Source organism: Syzygium oleosum, unplaced genomic scaffold, assembly GCF_021117445.2.
Source record: "Syzygium oleosum isolate NSW1041296 unplaced genomic scaffold, Sole_v2.1 Sole_v2.02, whole genome shotgun sequence".
NCBI classification, from domain to species: Eukaryota; Viridiplantae; Streptophyta; class Magnoliopsida; order Myrtales; family Myrtaceae; genus Syzygium; species Syzygium oleosum.
In genome coordinates, this window is record NW_026607486.1 from 16,834,788 (window position 1) to 16,849,357 (window position 14,570).

General features: G+C 41.2%; 3 protein-coding genes across 3 annotated transcripts; 1 reads left to right on the plus strand and 2 right to left on the minus strand.

Annotated features, from left to right (window-relative positions):
* Window positions 1–272: 272 nt before the first annotated feature.
* On the plus strand, window positions 273–2,448 carry LOC115670948 (uncharacterized). The gene is made up of 3 exons (XM_030592362.2): window positions 273–416; window positions 501–764; window positions 1,866–2,448. Exons 1-3 carry the CDS (start codon window positions 374–376, stop codon window positions 2,078–2,080), a joined length of 522 nt encoding a protein of 173 aa, XP_030448222.1. The 5' UTR covers window positions 273–373; the 3' UTR covers window positions 2,081–2,448.
* Window positions 2,449–3,076: 628 nt separating this feature from the next.
* On the minus strand, window positions 3,077–5,176 carry LOC115670911 (probable 6-phosphogluconolactonase 2). Its single transcript, XM_030592319.2, has 3 exons — window positions 5,028–5,176; window positions 4,822–4,957; window positions 3,077–3,914 (listed from the first exon to the last, which is right to left on the minus strand). Exons 1-3 carry the CDS (start codon window positions 5,174–5,176, stop codon window positions 3,426–3,428), a joined length of 774 nt encoding a protein of 257 aa, XP_030448179.1. The 3' UTR covers window positions 3,077–3,425.
* A 5,199-nt stretch (window positions 5,177–10,375) lies between these two features.
* Window positions 10,376–14,110, minus strand: LOC115672842 (uncharacterized). Its single transcript, XM_030594811.2, has 5 exons — window positions 13,628–14,110; window positions 11,906–11,970; window positions 11,648–11,823; window positions 11,044–11,152; window positions 10,376–10,927 (listed from the first exon to the last, which is right to left on the minus strand). The coding sequence occupies exons 1-5, from the start codon at window positions 13,944–13,946 to the stop codon at window positions 10,625–10,627; spliced, it is 972 nt and encodes a 323-aa protein (XP_030450671.1). The 5' UTR covers window positions 13,947–14,110; the 3' UTR covers window positions 10,376–10,624.
* Between the last annotated feature and the right edge of the window lie 460 nt (window positions 14,111–14,570).

The window sequence follows — 14,570 nt, forward strand, 5'->3', positions numbered from 1 at the left end:
AATCGAAATGAGCGCCGCTAGACTGATAAATAACTGTAAGGTAACGGTAATACCGTACACGATCAAATACATTTCCGTGGAGCATGTATGTCTCACTCAGAAAGAAAAAGCTACAGGGGTAAAACAGATATCGGCCGACCTATACCGTATAGGCTATACGTAATGGGCTTAAGCTCAAGCCTCCTCCTCCTTGAGTAGACCTGATCATGGGCCTCGAGACCCATAGGCCCAATTAGGCCCAAAGGAGCCCGAATCGGGCCCACACATTGATCCACCTCTAGTCCAGGAGTCGAGTGCTCCTCCTCCCTCACCGCTCCTCAGTCACGCCAAACGGAGAGGAAAGCTGAGAGCTGAAGCTCGAGCAACAGCTTCAATGGCCGTCAACTATCCCGTCCAGAAGAACACTCTCTACGTAGGTAAGTCGTCGCGCATCAGCTTCGTCTTCTTCTTCCTTTGATCTTTCTGAGGTGAATCACGAAGAGAAGACGACGACTGAGCAGGTGGATTGGCGGAGGAGGTGAACGAGGCGATCCTGCACGCCGCCTTCATCCCGTTCGGCGACATAAAGGACGTGAAGACGCCGCTCGACCAGGCGACGCAGAAGCACCGGTCCTTCGGCTTCGTCACCTTCCTCGAGAGGGAGGACGCCGCCGCCGCCATGGACAACATGGACGGCGCCGAGCTCTACGGTCGCGTCCTCACCGTCAACTACGCCCTCCCCGAGAAGATCAAGGGCGGGGAACAGGGCTGGGCCGCTCAGCCTAGTACGTCCCCCCCTCTTTGCTCTCTCTCTCTCTCTCTCTCTCTCTCTCTCTCTCTCTCTCTCTTTCTTTTTGGCTTAAACCCTAACTTCTTACAGTGAGGATATGGCGGGGTCGTTTGCTGAATTACGTCGTTTTCTTGTCGAGACTGGAGGGCGATTATGTCCGTAGTATTAGGGTTGCAGTTAGAGTCCGATTGAATGTGTGTTAAAAAGTTTGTTGGTGTTGTAGGATTCTGTAGGAGCTGTTGATACGCTAAGTTGGATTTATTTACAGTTTTTCTCAAGTTTTGCTCCTGCAGTGAGCTTTTGCTTTGTTGGCATAATGGCATTCGTGTATATGTCTTGCTATATCTCAGCCAATTGGACTGAATTACAAGAAACTGAAATCGAATTTCAGATGGAAAATGGTAGTGTTTCAATGCTCTGATGCCACCATGAGGTGCTAAAACTAGGTTTTTGTTGCTTGTGTGAAGGAGATCTGGTAATTCAAAAAGCGTACATTTTGCTGTGTGGCTATCTTCGTTCAACTGTGTAGCTAAATCAGGTTCCCATTTGGGGTCTCTAGTTGGAGAGAGGAAACTCATCTTGTCTTGACATATGGTACTGGAGTATTGTGGCTAGACTTATTTCTGGATTGCTGATGTTTTTCATTTCTACACTTCATTCGAATTATGGCAATGCTGCACTGATGTGAATTATGTTGGATTGTTGTTTGGATGGAGTTTTATATCACTATTGCATGCGTGGCTTCTCAAACTTGAATATGAAATATCGTACTAATTTATCTGACTGAGGTAACACCCTGTTGGCTTTAATCCTGCATATCTAGGGGCAAAGGAGCTACTTAAATGGCTTTACCTTTTTTCCCCATTTTTCAGGTTAATGTGTTCAGTAACAATTTGCTTTTGACTCTATTTCTACTCAACTCTGCTGTTAGAAGAATATGATAGGGAAAGGAAAGAAAGATTTATTTGAGACCTATTCTTTGTTATGCTGTCCCATGCTCGGAAGCTCAATATGGCATTCGTACATGACTATAATTTTCTCCGAGAATCACGAGCATGCTTTTTTGACTGATTTGTATTTGACTTTCCTAATGCAGTTTGGGCGGACGCTGACACATGGTTTGAGCGTCAGCAACAAGAGGAGGAAATGCAGCGTATACAGGCAGAGAACAAGGCAGCTATGCAGGCTGCAGAGGAGTTGCATAGGAAGAAAATGGCACAAGAGCATGAAGGGGAAAAGGAAGATGATGCAGAGCTGAAGGATGACCCAATGGCTATGGCGGAAGCAGAGGCTCTGAAACAGAAGAGCTGAAGTTGCTGGTTTTAAAGTGAGTTTGGATTTAGGAACATGGTAACATCAAATTTTAGCATTTGGAATTGTAACATATATGATCAATTTTGCCTATGGGTTACTTCAACCTGAGCATTGGATTTTGTAATTACTGGTCCTTAGGATGTCATTTGTATTGACCGCACCGTGTATACTACGGGCTATAAAGCTTATGGATAATTATGCATATTGGCGGAGATAAGAGAGAAAGCAATTGTTCTTGATCATAAATGATTTCCATGATGCAAGGACATAGTCTGTATCGGTGCCTATTATGGGAGTCCCTTTTCAATGAGTGAACAATTTATCTTTGCACTGTATACATAATGTGGAGCGGCGTGTTTGACGATGATTGCTCTCTCCTTCTGTGATCTTGTACTTGAAAAGTCTCAGTATCACGTTTCCCATGCTTACGAATTTTGATGATTTTGTTCGAACTTGGATCCACCGCTAAGTGAATTCAGTGAAAAGGCGGCTTTTCTTTTTCTTATATACTTCAAGCAATTAGGATCAGGATATGATAGCTAGCCATAGCAACCGAAATAGAGAAAAGGATCAAAACACGAGTCTTAAATTTCTTTTAAATCGAAGTTCGGAGGGTGTCATGCGACAGATTTAGATATTTGAACTTGTGATTGACTCGTAAGGTAGTAAAATCACAATGAGATGCTAATCAATTGAAGGGAGTAAAGTTGCCTTCCCAAGTGCGCATATCACCGCAATAAATCAAAGTATTGCACATAACAATTAGAGGTTCATACTGAATAACACAACTTATAATTTTAAGAACTCTTGGTTTTACTTATCCAGTTGTGCTGAGAAATTACCCCAAACTAGTGGATTCCAATTCATGTTCCTATTTTATCGCCGCAGAGATTCCAGTCCTATTCCTCTTTGTCAGCCATAATCCACAATAGAGTTGCTGAAGTCACCTGTGGCCATCTTTCAACTACACCAACACAAGCAAACAGAATACAAAGAGTTTGTTTTAAATTTCAATCCATTGATTTCCCAATACAAGGAGCCTAAGAGAGATCATCAGAGGTTTTGCCATGAGAAATTGAGAACTGCAGCATCCGGCTTTGCCCGATGGCGAGTTCCAGGATCTTGAGTAACCGAAGGAACAACAGAAGGGGCTTTTAGCTGAGGGTCAGGACACTGTAAGAAGGGTGTGATCATGCTGCCTCTGAATAAAGAGGATAAGAAATACAACCGAAGCAAATAATTTTTTCGAGTTTATAATAGGAAAAGGGGAAAAAGGAAGATTTTGGTGAAATTTCCTTTGCTACATCAAAAGCTCCACTTTATCTGCAAGATCTCGACCCTATTAGGAAAATGGAGAAATGTCGAGTTCCGAAGCAGCCGCACTGTCCAGGAACCACACCAACTTACCCGAAGTTGGCCTTACCATCTGCGCAGGCAGCGACGAGCAGTCGGTTCCTGCACTGTTCATTACCGACTTAACAGCCCCCGCTTTGGTTTCCCCCGATACAACTACGGCAACATTGGATGCCGAGTTGATCACCGGTAAGGTGAATGTGATCCTCTCCGGAGGGGGATTCGGTGAATCAGTTAGGAAGGTAACCCATTCGTCTTTCTCGTTGAGTGCATCGTGGTCAGGGAACAGCGAGGCCACATGGCCATGGGGCCCCATTCCCAGAAGAACGAGGTCGAATTTGGGACAGTCACTGATCTCTGATACGTCTATTACGCGGGTCCGGACTAGCTGCCGGATAGTGAATTCATACTCGTTTGCGGCTGCTTCAGCAGACACTGCGTCATTCATTGAATGCACATGGCTGGGCATAACTGGCACCTGACGAACAGTTCAGATAACCATGAAATTTGCATGAATACTGAGAGCGCCTAGTAGGATTAGCATCATCAGAAAGGACTAGATTAGATGACTTAAATTCTGTTTTTTTCAATAAAACTGAGAGACGTAAACTCAAATCTGGTTCCTGGAATGTCCTATGTATGTTTGAACATGTTCAAATCGAACATTTAAGTTCTTACTGGGAACTTCAACCAAGTTCTAGCTCGAAAGGAAAGACAATGTGCAGATTTTGATTATATGGTACTATTTGTTCAATTTGATCTCAGTTTCAAAGTGAGTTAAAACTAACAAAATGTGAACGATGGATGCGTTTTCCGCAACTTATTCAGTTTCCAGGAAATCCTCAACAGCCTTCGTCCACATCTCGATAGCACTAGCACCAGTTCCATAATTCACGAGCATAGGAATTGAAGAAAACCACAATCAAACTCCATTCTAGAAAGCTCGTACTTCTAGAAGCTGAACCCAAAATTCAAGCAAACATTTCAGCGAACCTGTAGTAAATTTATCACCCGACGTCCTCAAGGTTCAAGAACGCTAAGCACCATCTACCTCTGGAGGCTCTTCTTTTGGTGGTTGAACCCCTAACCCAATTCATCAAAAGGACCAATTTGAGTATGAAGTGTGTGATGACTATGGACAGGATGTACTATGCTCTTCCAAACTAAAAGTGACAACCAACCAGATGCATCGTGATGATACGTGGTCAGCATAGAACTTGTAGGAAAAACCCAGAACCAAGTTCCCCATGATGTAGATATCGCATCCCATTGTGCTGCCCGCTAATACTAAAGGCTTGGACGGTTAAACAGTTGAACAATGTCATAGTAACAAGCCTTAATCTTTGACATGCCGTAAGCAAGCTAGCTTGTAAGAAGAGATTTACCTTGGACAAAATTCCATCCTTCGTCAACTTGTAATTGCTATCAGGGTGGTTTTTCGAGACGACATGCTCATCGGCCCAAAAGATATGCCATCTAGCCCAGTCAACAGTCATGTTGTAAGGCGCTTCACAAAGTTTTCTGTTTAGCCAGCAAAATTTAGAAAACGTGTTTCATTGCGTATACAATAATAATGCAGAGCTGCTAGTACCTCAGTAAACCGATGAGAGAGCCACCGGATAAAGCAATGCAGAAGACCCCTCTCTCCTTAACATACGACTCTGATAATTCAGCAATATAGTCTGCTAAATCAGTGCTAAGCTCATCCAAACTCTCATGTATTCTCAATTCTCTTGCCATATTTTGCAGCCCAAATTGGATAGAGATTTCCGATCAAGAAGAGCTGTATAGTTATGAAGCCAAGATTCAGAAATGAGAGACACAGCAGCAGAATCCAAGAAAGCATTGATAAGCTCTCTTTGAAAGGTAAAGAGACTAAAAACCATTGAAGAACGATATTCAGGAAACTGAAATTAATGAAGGGACAGTAACTTAATGAGAAGCGAACCGAAACAGAAAAATAAAAGGAAAAAAAGAAAGAAATAAGGACAACAGCAGCAGGAGTGGAGTTATAGTTTTATAAGAACTGGCAAAATATGAGATGAGTCATGCCAGAAGTTGAATTGCAACTTAGACGAAGCAAAATAAATGGGGTCTGACACTAGCAGCTAACAAAAATGGCAAGGAGCTAACTTTGCTAAAGATGATAATTAACTACTTACAGATGGTTATCTAATGTGTTAGGGTATAATGACCTTGTAAGATACCTACATCAAGGCCAGAGAACCAGACGCTGATCACTGCAGTAATCTGATTAAATAACATTGACATTACGATCAGCAACACCGTGAAAATATCGAAATGGTTTATCAAGTATAGTTTGGCAAGCTCTTTCTGACAAAAACAAAAATCATTGCCAGATTCTCGTGTTGAAGGAAGAAGACATATGCAAGAACAATCCTTACATGATACTACCTTGAACTTAAACTAGAAAAGTTGATAAAATTCAGATTAAAACGGTGCAAAAAAGTACAGCGAAAGGTCATATGTACGAGGAGGAAGAAGAAGAGTAGGAGAAGAGGCAAACAGAAGGGGATTTACGTATGAGGATTAAGAGGAAGAAGATGGAGTTGAAGTGGCGAAGTTATAGAAAGAAGCAACCTACTAAAATGGATAAGCATACATGATTTTATATAACAAAGACTGGCCTGTGAGCTTGGCAGGCACTGATGCGTACTGTTTGGGCATACAGTTGAGGACTTTTGGTTCCCTTGTAGTTGTTTATTTAATTATCTAAGTAGCTTTTACACGCCCAAATACAATAAGGCTCGCTAGAGACAAAGGGGAATTTGTTATCTGAGCTTCCACGTGCATGCCGGGGGTTGTTTGAGACCCAACCCTAAACTTTGTCTCTTGATCAACAGTTTCTTGCCTAGACCCGGTTCACGATGGATTGCGTAACACTCTCTCTCTCTCTCTCTCTCTCTCTGAGTTAACCAAGTATTATGTATCGTGTCATGTTACAATGACCAGAAGTTTTCAGGGTACCACATACACCTGTCTTTCCAAGTCACATTGATGAAGCAATGTCCCCAGCAAGTACTCCCCCATTTGTCTGTATAATATTAAAGAGAGACAGTGACCCAAACTGCCAACATATTTTCCCCCAAACAGAAAGGCAATTGATGCATGTAACAACTCATGATTCCAAGGTTGGTGTTCCAGCATTGAAGAGGGCTTTGAGGTCTGGAATTTCGCAATTCATTTATCTATTTGTCTATGTCTGTGAGGCTGAAACTCCAGCTAACTCTGAGGCAATCTACTGGTGCTCCCCAACCCCTCTGCATCATATCTTTTAAATTAGGGATAATGACACAAACAGTCCCTGAACTTTGACTCAATGTGCAATTTGGTCCCTGAACTTTTAATTTGTTCAATGTAGTCCCTGAACTTTAACCTAATGTTCAATTTGGTCCCTGAACTTTTAATTTGTTCAATGTGGTCCCTGAACTATATGAAAATGTTCAATATAGTCCCTGCACTTGAATTAATGGACGGACTATATTGAACATTTTCAAATAGTTCAGGGACTAAATTGAACACATATTAAAAGTTCAGGAACCAAATTGAACATTAGGTTAAAGTTCAGGGACTACATTGAACAAATTAAAAGTTCAGGGATCAAATTGCACATTGAGTCAAAGTTCAAGGACTGTTTGTGTCATTTTCCTTTAAATTATGGAACCAAAATCCCGTTGCTGCTCAATCATTGCATGATGTAGAACTGAACATGCAATGACTCAATGCTTAGCCTCAACATGTTATTGGTTGCATGTTATGATCCGGGGTTAGAAAAAATTTGTGTTGTCACTTACCTTACCTACATCCTTTCACGTTATTAAGTTTCTTTTACGTTAGTCTTTTGATCAAAGAAATCATACTGATATCCTAGAATCAACGTCTGTGGTCTCGTTCCTTCTCTGCTGCAGAACATTTTATGTGTAGAATTAGCTGGTGTGTATATTCATTACAGCAAGCTACGCTACAAGTACATCTCGAAATTTATTTCACGAAACCTTTTAAATAGATTAGCAATAAGTTTGAAAGAAAATTGACAAGGGTAGAGGGATGCTTTCAGCGCACGGTTTTCAGAGTCAATCTCAAGAAACAATGGAGATTATTGGACGAGTTCTTCCAACTTCAGGAAAAGGCCATTATGAAGAACCAATAATCAATGATGGGTATACTAATCAGATCCCCTATTAAGATAACGGGAGTCCAGACGGACTGGGTCTAGTACTAAGCCTAAGTGTACCTTTTCAGGCCGTCCATGCTTAAATTCTTAAATATTTTATGTAAAGTTTGACAGAGTGTGTTTGTAGGGGGGCGGACTAGGCACAAGGAGGGAAATGAGTTGCCTAGCCGAGCAAGTCGCCCGTCCATTGATCAGGTCGCTGGAAGTGTCATAATCGGACCGAAAAAGGGTTCCTTTCAAAGATTTGACGACTTTGGACAGAAGCAAGAGGGCTCGGACAAGACGCGGTATGATGGAGAGAGAAGAGATAGAACGAATCGCACGTCAAATAGCAGAGGTCTCACCGACCGCGTCGGCACTTTAAGCACTCCTTTTAGGGGAATACTCCTTCGCCTCACCCACACCAAAGGACCAGAAACCTCATCCTTTGACATCTTTCCCATCCAAGGAAAGGAGCGGCCCTTGAAGCAGCAAAATTCTAATCTGTAATAATATATTTTCCATACCATCGATTGCCCACTGAAATGCTCAATGTTACTCCTGCTAACTGCATCATCCATCACCTGCCTTTCCTCTTAAAGCATCAATCCAATTAGACATCTTTCACAATGCACATGGCCCTCTCCGTCAGTTTAACATAATCTAATGCCCGATATGTTATTGGTTAGCGGCACGACGAATACTCGTATTAGCGCGTCGGCGGTCATTATTTTAATCAATGATCAGAGATTCTTCAATTGGAATTTGGCTTCTTTATATTCTTATCTTTGATCACCAAATGTCTAAGAGATTACACATAAATCAACAGCCTCAATGGTCGGCTGTTCTATCAAGTTGAAAACTTGGACCAATGCACTTACTTTCTCATTTGTGCTTGGTGTCTAGGACTAATAATTTTTTATTGCAATGAAAGTAGGAACATGTCAAACTTTCATGCCATGCATTATTAACGTCTTGAAAGTTTTTGACGGCTGGCTTTGTCTGAATGAGAATTTAGGTAAGGCCTCCAAAGCCCAATGATTCTTGTGCCTCTCTTTCCCTGAATTATTCCTGTGAATACCATCGATTGCACTGGTCGAAGTGAAAAATATTTTGTCAATATGGCGACCTACTTTGTTACATCTTATGATTCACCACAAACCATTTTTTTAAAGACGGAATTATTCTCTTTACAGTGTCATTGTCAGTGACGCATCTTCAAATTGATTTGATACCACATATTAGTGGATTTTATTTTTTGGCCACAGGGTTAGGTCATTACACCTGTTAATGTTGACATTTAACGTTGGGAACCATTCAATTGTCGATTGTTTAATAGCATACGCACGTCTTTGAGTCGTTCACGAAAACAAGAGACCGTGAAGTAGAAAAAAAAAATTTATGATGAAACGTAGGATTCTTAACGTTTCAATTGGTGCAATTAAATGTTAAACCTTTTCGAGAAAAGATGTAATCGACTTCTTCCTTAGAAGAAGTTAGAGAACATAGTAGGTAATGATGATTGAACGAGTTTGATTGTGCTTTTTCCAAAAAGATTTATGATCGGACTTGCTTCAATCGAAAAGTTTACGACTCAATTATACGCCCTCCATAAAGTCGATGATTTTTGGCGCAATCTTTTACGGAAAAATACACCATATGAAGTATAAATTAGGAGGCCAGCCCACTTATCGTCTAACAATTTCTCCTCTCACAACGTACTTACTTTTTACCCCTTCCAGTTTCTGTAGATTTCTTGTTCATGCCTCTCCAGATCCTAACGAGTTCCAGCCCACTTGTAGTCTTTCCTGGAAATAACTTTATCCAGATGCCTTAGATCTCTTTCTTTCCATGTTATGACATGTCAAACTTAAACTGAAATGCATGATGAAGCATTGTCTTTCCGCAGCTAGGCTAGGCATCCAACAGCAATTATTGGCGAAACAATGTTATGGGTCACTTGATAATTAAAGATTGATTTATACTAATGGCGATATAAACAACGTATAAAATCGGGTTGGTTGGCTGTCAATCTTATCCATAATCAACCTGCTTGGTAGCTGGGGTTCTGCCAAACATGTGCAAAACACTGCCTCTTGGGTTGTATGAACAAGCCTTCTCTGTTCATACTGTGGACTTTTTCAATGTTCAGTATATATTCATATGGATGTTACTAATGTATCTATCTATGTACGTGCAATGTATGGGTCCATGGAAGTATGTATGAGATACAAGGATGTACACAGACGAAGCAAGGCCACATGATGGGTGGATTCATATTGCTAAGCTGCATATTTTAGGCTGGCTATCCAAAATATCGCAGAGCTAATGCTTACAGGAAGAAGCAGCTTGAGAAGGATGCAATTCGAGTGGCAGAATAGAAAAAAAGTTTGAATGTAAGAGAAGAAAAGGAAAACAAAAATCTAGAGGAAAAGATCCGTGCGACCCGAATCTTTGGCCAACAACTAAGAAGAAAATAAAAGAAATGAGTCCGAAATTCTCTGTGACGAGTCTGACATTGTCAAAACGTCCACCACACAATTCATATGTACAACAGATCCTTAAAGTTCAGATCACCTACGTTGCTCGTAAACGACGAAATGAGACATAATGGATGCAAGTAAGAGACATCTGTTACTGTCTCTGTTACCTAGTAATATATAAAGGGTCTTGCTCTCTCGAGATGTAATAGCGCATTAGTGCATGGATCCCAAATTTGCGTTCTAATGTGTCTACAAGAGTGAACCTGTACAAAATAACAAATATTAACACGATTCCACGAGCCTGTATCATGCTTTCCATTAGTTTCATACTCCAATTTTCCAAGTTAATACCGCTAGAGCAGAGGGTTTGAGCCAAGAATTTCCCGTTACATACTTATTTTCCCGAGATCTTCTACTAAAAGAGATGAGGCGCCCAAAAAAGTGTAAAATGTTTTGTCCTCAACATCTTCCATGAAAGCTAGTAAACTACTCAGATTATACAAGAAGAAAATGTCTAGGCAGCTGTCAAAATCAAAAATCAAGATAAAGGGTCACGCTTCTGCTCATTGCATATGGAAGCTTTAATCTCCAGTCTTTCTGCTTACGGCTTAAAGCTCTACCTTTGCTCTGCGGGTCCCTGTTTTCCTTGACATCAGCCAACCTCCATATACAAGTTTCTGAATCCATGTCAACAGAGTCCAGGAAGAAAACTCCATGTTTTTCTTGGCAATGAGGCTCTTCATCTTCGACATAGCATATATTCATCGGCATATCACGGAATCGATACAAGTCATCTGGCACCTTCAGTAACCTTTCTGCACCGGGAGATGATACCTAGGAGAGAAAAATTTCGTCAGATGTGCATATGGCACCATGCTGCTTAAAAAACTCTTAAAATTACAATATACAGTAAATAAATTGCTTGCTGGAAAAAAGCATAGCACGATTACCTCCAGAGCCAAATTGTCAGGAATTTTGTCAAGTGCCCCATCTTCATCTAGTCTCTTCTTGTATTCTTGACTAAAGCTTTCGATCTCCTCCATGCTGGGACATCCATATCTGGTGATAAGTCAAATTAAATTTTAAGATTTAGAATGGAACTGTTTGATATCTGAGATGGATCCACGAGTTTCTAGCAACAAACCAGAAAAGAAGGGAGTGCTATAAATGTTAGTGCAGTCTTTGTTGATGCTCTAGAGAAGCAAATTTCAACATATTCTATATCAAATCCAGGTGAGAGGTGAGCAGCCTTGTTATGTGAAAATTATCAGTTAAGTCTGTATTGCTCACATTTGAAAAGGATATTCTGAACAAGAGTTTGTTGATATCTACACAACAGAAGGTTCAGCTTACAAGTAATTTCCAAGTTACAAGAAACTGATGTGTAGGTGCATATCTATCCTTGACATGGTAACATGAATTCATGTAACATTGGGCAAGACTTAAAGAAGATAATCATAAACTTAACGAAAAATGGGCTCGCAATTACAATGAGAGACACTTGAGCACCACAACTCAAAATAGCAACTGTTACTTGGATTTAGAAAGTCTCACTTGTTAGACATTTTGTCAATTCTCACATAGATATATCCGCGAGGAGTAGTCTTGAAGGCATAGAGCTTCATGTCATCACCAAAATGTGACAATACCTCTCGGGCAATGGAAAGAGCATGCTCTCCCCATAGTACATTTTGCAAGACAATTCCACCACCATCGGCCCCATCACCAAGCTGTAATTTCACAACTTCTTAATGCAGTATAAAACAATATACACAAAACTGTGCCACAAAATGCTCAAAATGAATGATGAACCTTTGGCTCAGCCTCCTCCTCCTCTTCCCACTCATCAGTAAGTTCTCCATCTTCTTCCACTTCATCTGCAGATCTTTACGTCATTGGCAAACATTATACTATTTGTCATTCATGAGAAACAGCATATATCATACATCAAGCCACAATATATGGTGAAAACATTAGGCTAGTAAAAGATTGGCCAACAGAAAAGGCTTACAATTTAACAAATTTATGTCAATGGACCCACATAAGACAGCTTTCTTCTCAACAAAGAAAATACAAAAAGTACAAATAATTCAAGTACAATTAAAGAAGGTTGATGGGCACAAAGAGGAAACCGAATGTCCATGACAACAACAATTGCAAATACAATTACACCAACAAGATCACACAACTTGACAATTACCATCATCCACAGCACTCTGATTCTCACAAACTCTCACATACCCACAAAACTAGTTTGTTTTCAGGTAGATCGTTAAACAATGCAAATGAACTCTTTAAACTAGCTTCTTGTTGAAAATTGGCATTTTATAATATGAAAGGAAATGTTCAGAACCTCAACTCTTCTAATACATGGAAAGACGTCAATTTTGAGGCCCATATCTACAGGCATAAGCGAGTCTTTCCTATCCATTTATCAATAATACTAGGTGGGTCATTTGCGTCCAGGTTTTTGTGTTTTGCAATATGTATGAATGGGGATCCTTGTCGCTAGTTCTTCATCAAGCAAGAAATAAGTAATAAGATCTTCTGCAGAAAGAATAGCGGAGTGAAGCCTCGGCTGAAGTTAGTAGCATGAGGCTCCCATGATTGAAAAATAATGTCCATGAGGGCAAGTGATGAGTTAGGTGCATGACTTTTCGCTAAGTGAATTTTAAGGGTGTACTGCATGAGTGCCATGAGTGAACTTTGTGGGTTTGTGGGAAGAAGTGCAAATAAGTGCAATGTGCATTACAGTAAGTGCCAAGTATGTGACAAGTGCAACTTTTAGGTGGGTTGTAAGTGTGCAGATGCACTTGAAATTTGTAGTTCTGTCATTTCTAGTTTAATCCCCATCACACCTAATTCTGTCATGAACCAACATAATCAATCCATCAAGTATCGGGAGCATAAATGGCACTAAACATCACTTTACTCGATCATGGCAACAAACTAGTGACTCACTACTCAGTTAACTCCAATCCAATCGAGAACCAGACTTCTTGGTCAGCCCAGCAGAATCACATCAAGAAACTCCATCGAATCGCGAAAATTACAAAAGGAGGGGGAAATGGAGGAACTTGGCATACCCAATGCGGTTACAAACCCTCCCAAATCAGAGCAGCAGTATAATGCATCCTCAACTATTGAAGAGAATTCAAGGTTCAAGTGGTTCGATGAATGCACAATGACATCAAATAAAAGTTATACTTCCCTTTGCATACGATACAGCCCCTTTAGAGTGCTAAACTAATGAATTTTCAGTTCAAACTTTTCTTCTTCCCCAGAAGAAAATCCCAGAGCAAGCAAACAACAACACACCAGAAGCCACTGGAGGAGCAAAAAGTAAATAAAGTGGCATTGTACATAGCAACTTCTGTACACGGGATAGAGGGGGGGAAATCTGAAGTAGGTAAAAATCAAAACAGATGGTTCGGAACGGCAATACACAGAATCGTCAAGACCCACCAAACAAAACGAAGGTACAAAGGAATTCACAGAAAGAAACGACCGCAGACGAGTAAACGAAGGACTCACCAGGAAGTGGGGCCTCGTCAAGATCCTCGGCATCGTCAGAGGAAGAGGTCCTGGTGCTCAACAGCAGACGAGGAAGGTAAGAAGGGAACAGGCATGAGCTGGCTCTTGAGGAGAGATGGACGGAGCCCAGGACGCTACGGAAGTTGCTAGCTGAGGAGGAGGAAAGCCTTCTCGCAGATAACAAGGCTAGTGAAGAAGAAGAAGAAGAAGAAGAAGAAGAAGAAGAAGAGAAGAGAGAAGCAGCAGGAATGGTCGTGCCACCGCGAGAAGAAGGTCGAAGAAGAGAGCCCAGGAGGGTCCTGCCCATCGGATTCGCCATCTCGTCTTTATGCGGCGAACCAACACCTCCCTTCCTCTTCAGAGAGTCCCACTCCACGCAACCCTCCTCCTCCTCCTCTGGCCTTTTTATGAACTCACCGCGGTTTCATTTTCGTTGGAGGGTTTTCGGCGCACCGCCATGGCGGCGAGTTGCCGAACTCTAATCAACTCGGAGATCGAAATGTGATATTTCTGCGTTCCATTTTTCGCAAATCTTGCAAACGGTTGACGAAGACAATGGCACCATCGACCTCGTTCTTACCACGGGGAGAGACATGAGAAGGATCGTGAAAAATAATTACAAAGTGACGCTTTCGGGGATTCGCCGAAAAAATTTGCTTCAGCGACATAAATTATCATCCGTAATTAAAACATTTTCAATCATTTTTGAGATAAAATAACGGGAGGGTTTTTGCAGAGCTGGTGTTCACATGTGTGTTTGTTTCAGAAGCAAATACAGCGTAGGTTGGACCTGGACAGATTTCGTATTCCGAGAAACGGTCGAATGTTTTAGTACCGTTCGTCTGTAATGCGATACCGAGAAAGGTCTCTCACGAATTTTCATTACTAAGATTGCTAAATTGCCGGCATCGACTCTCAACGGTGGACAATCTCCTTTTTTCGG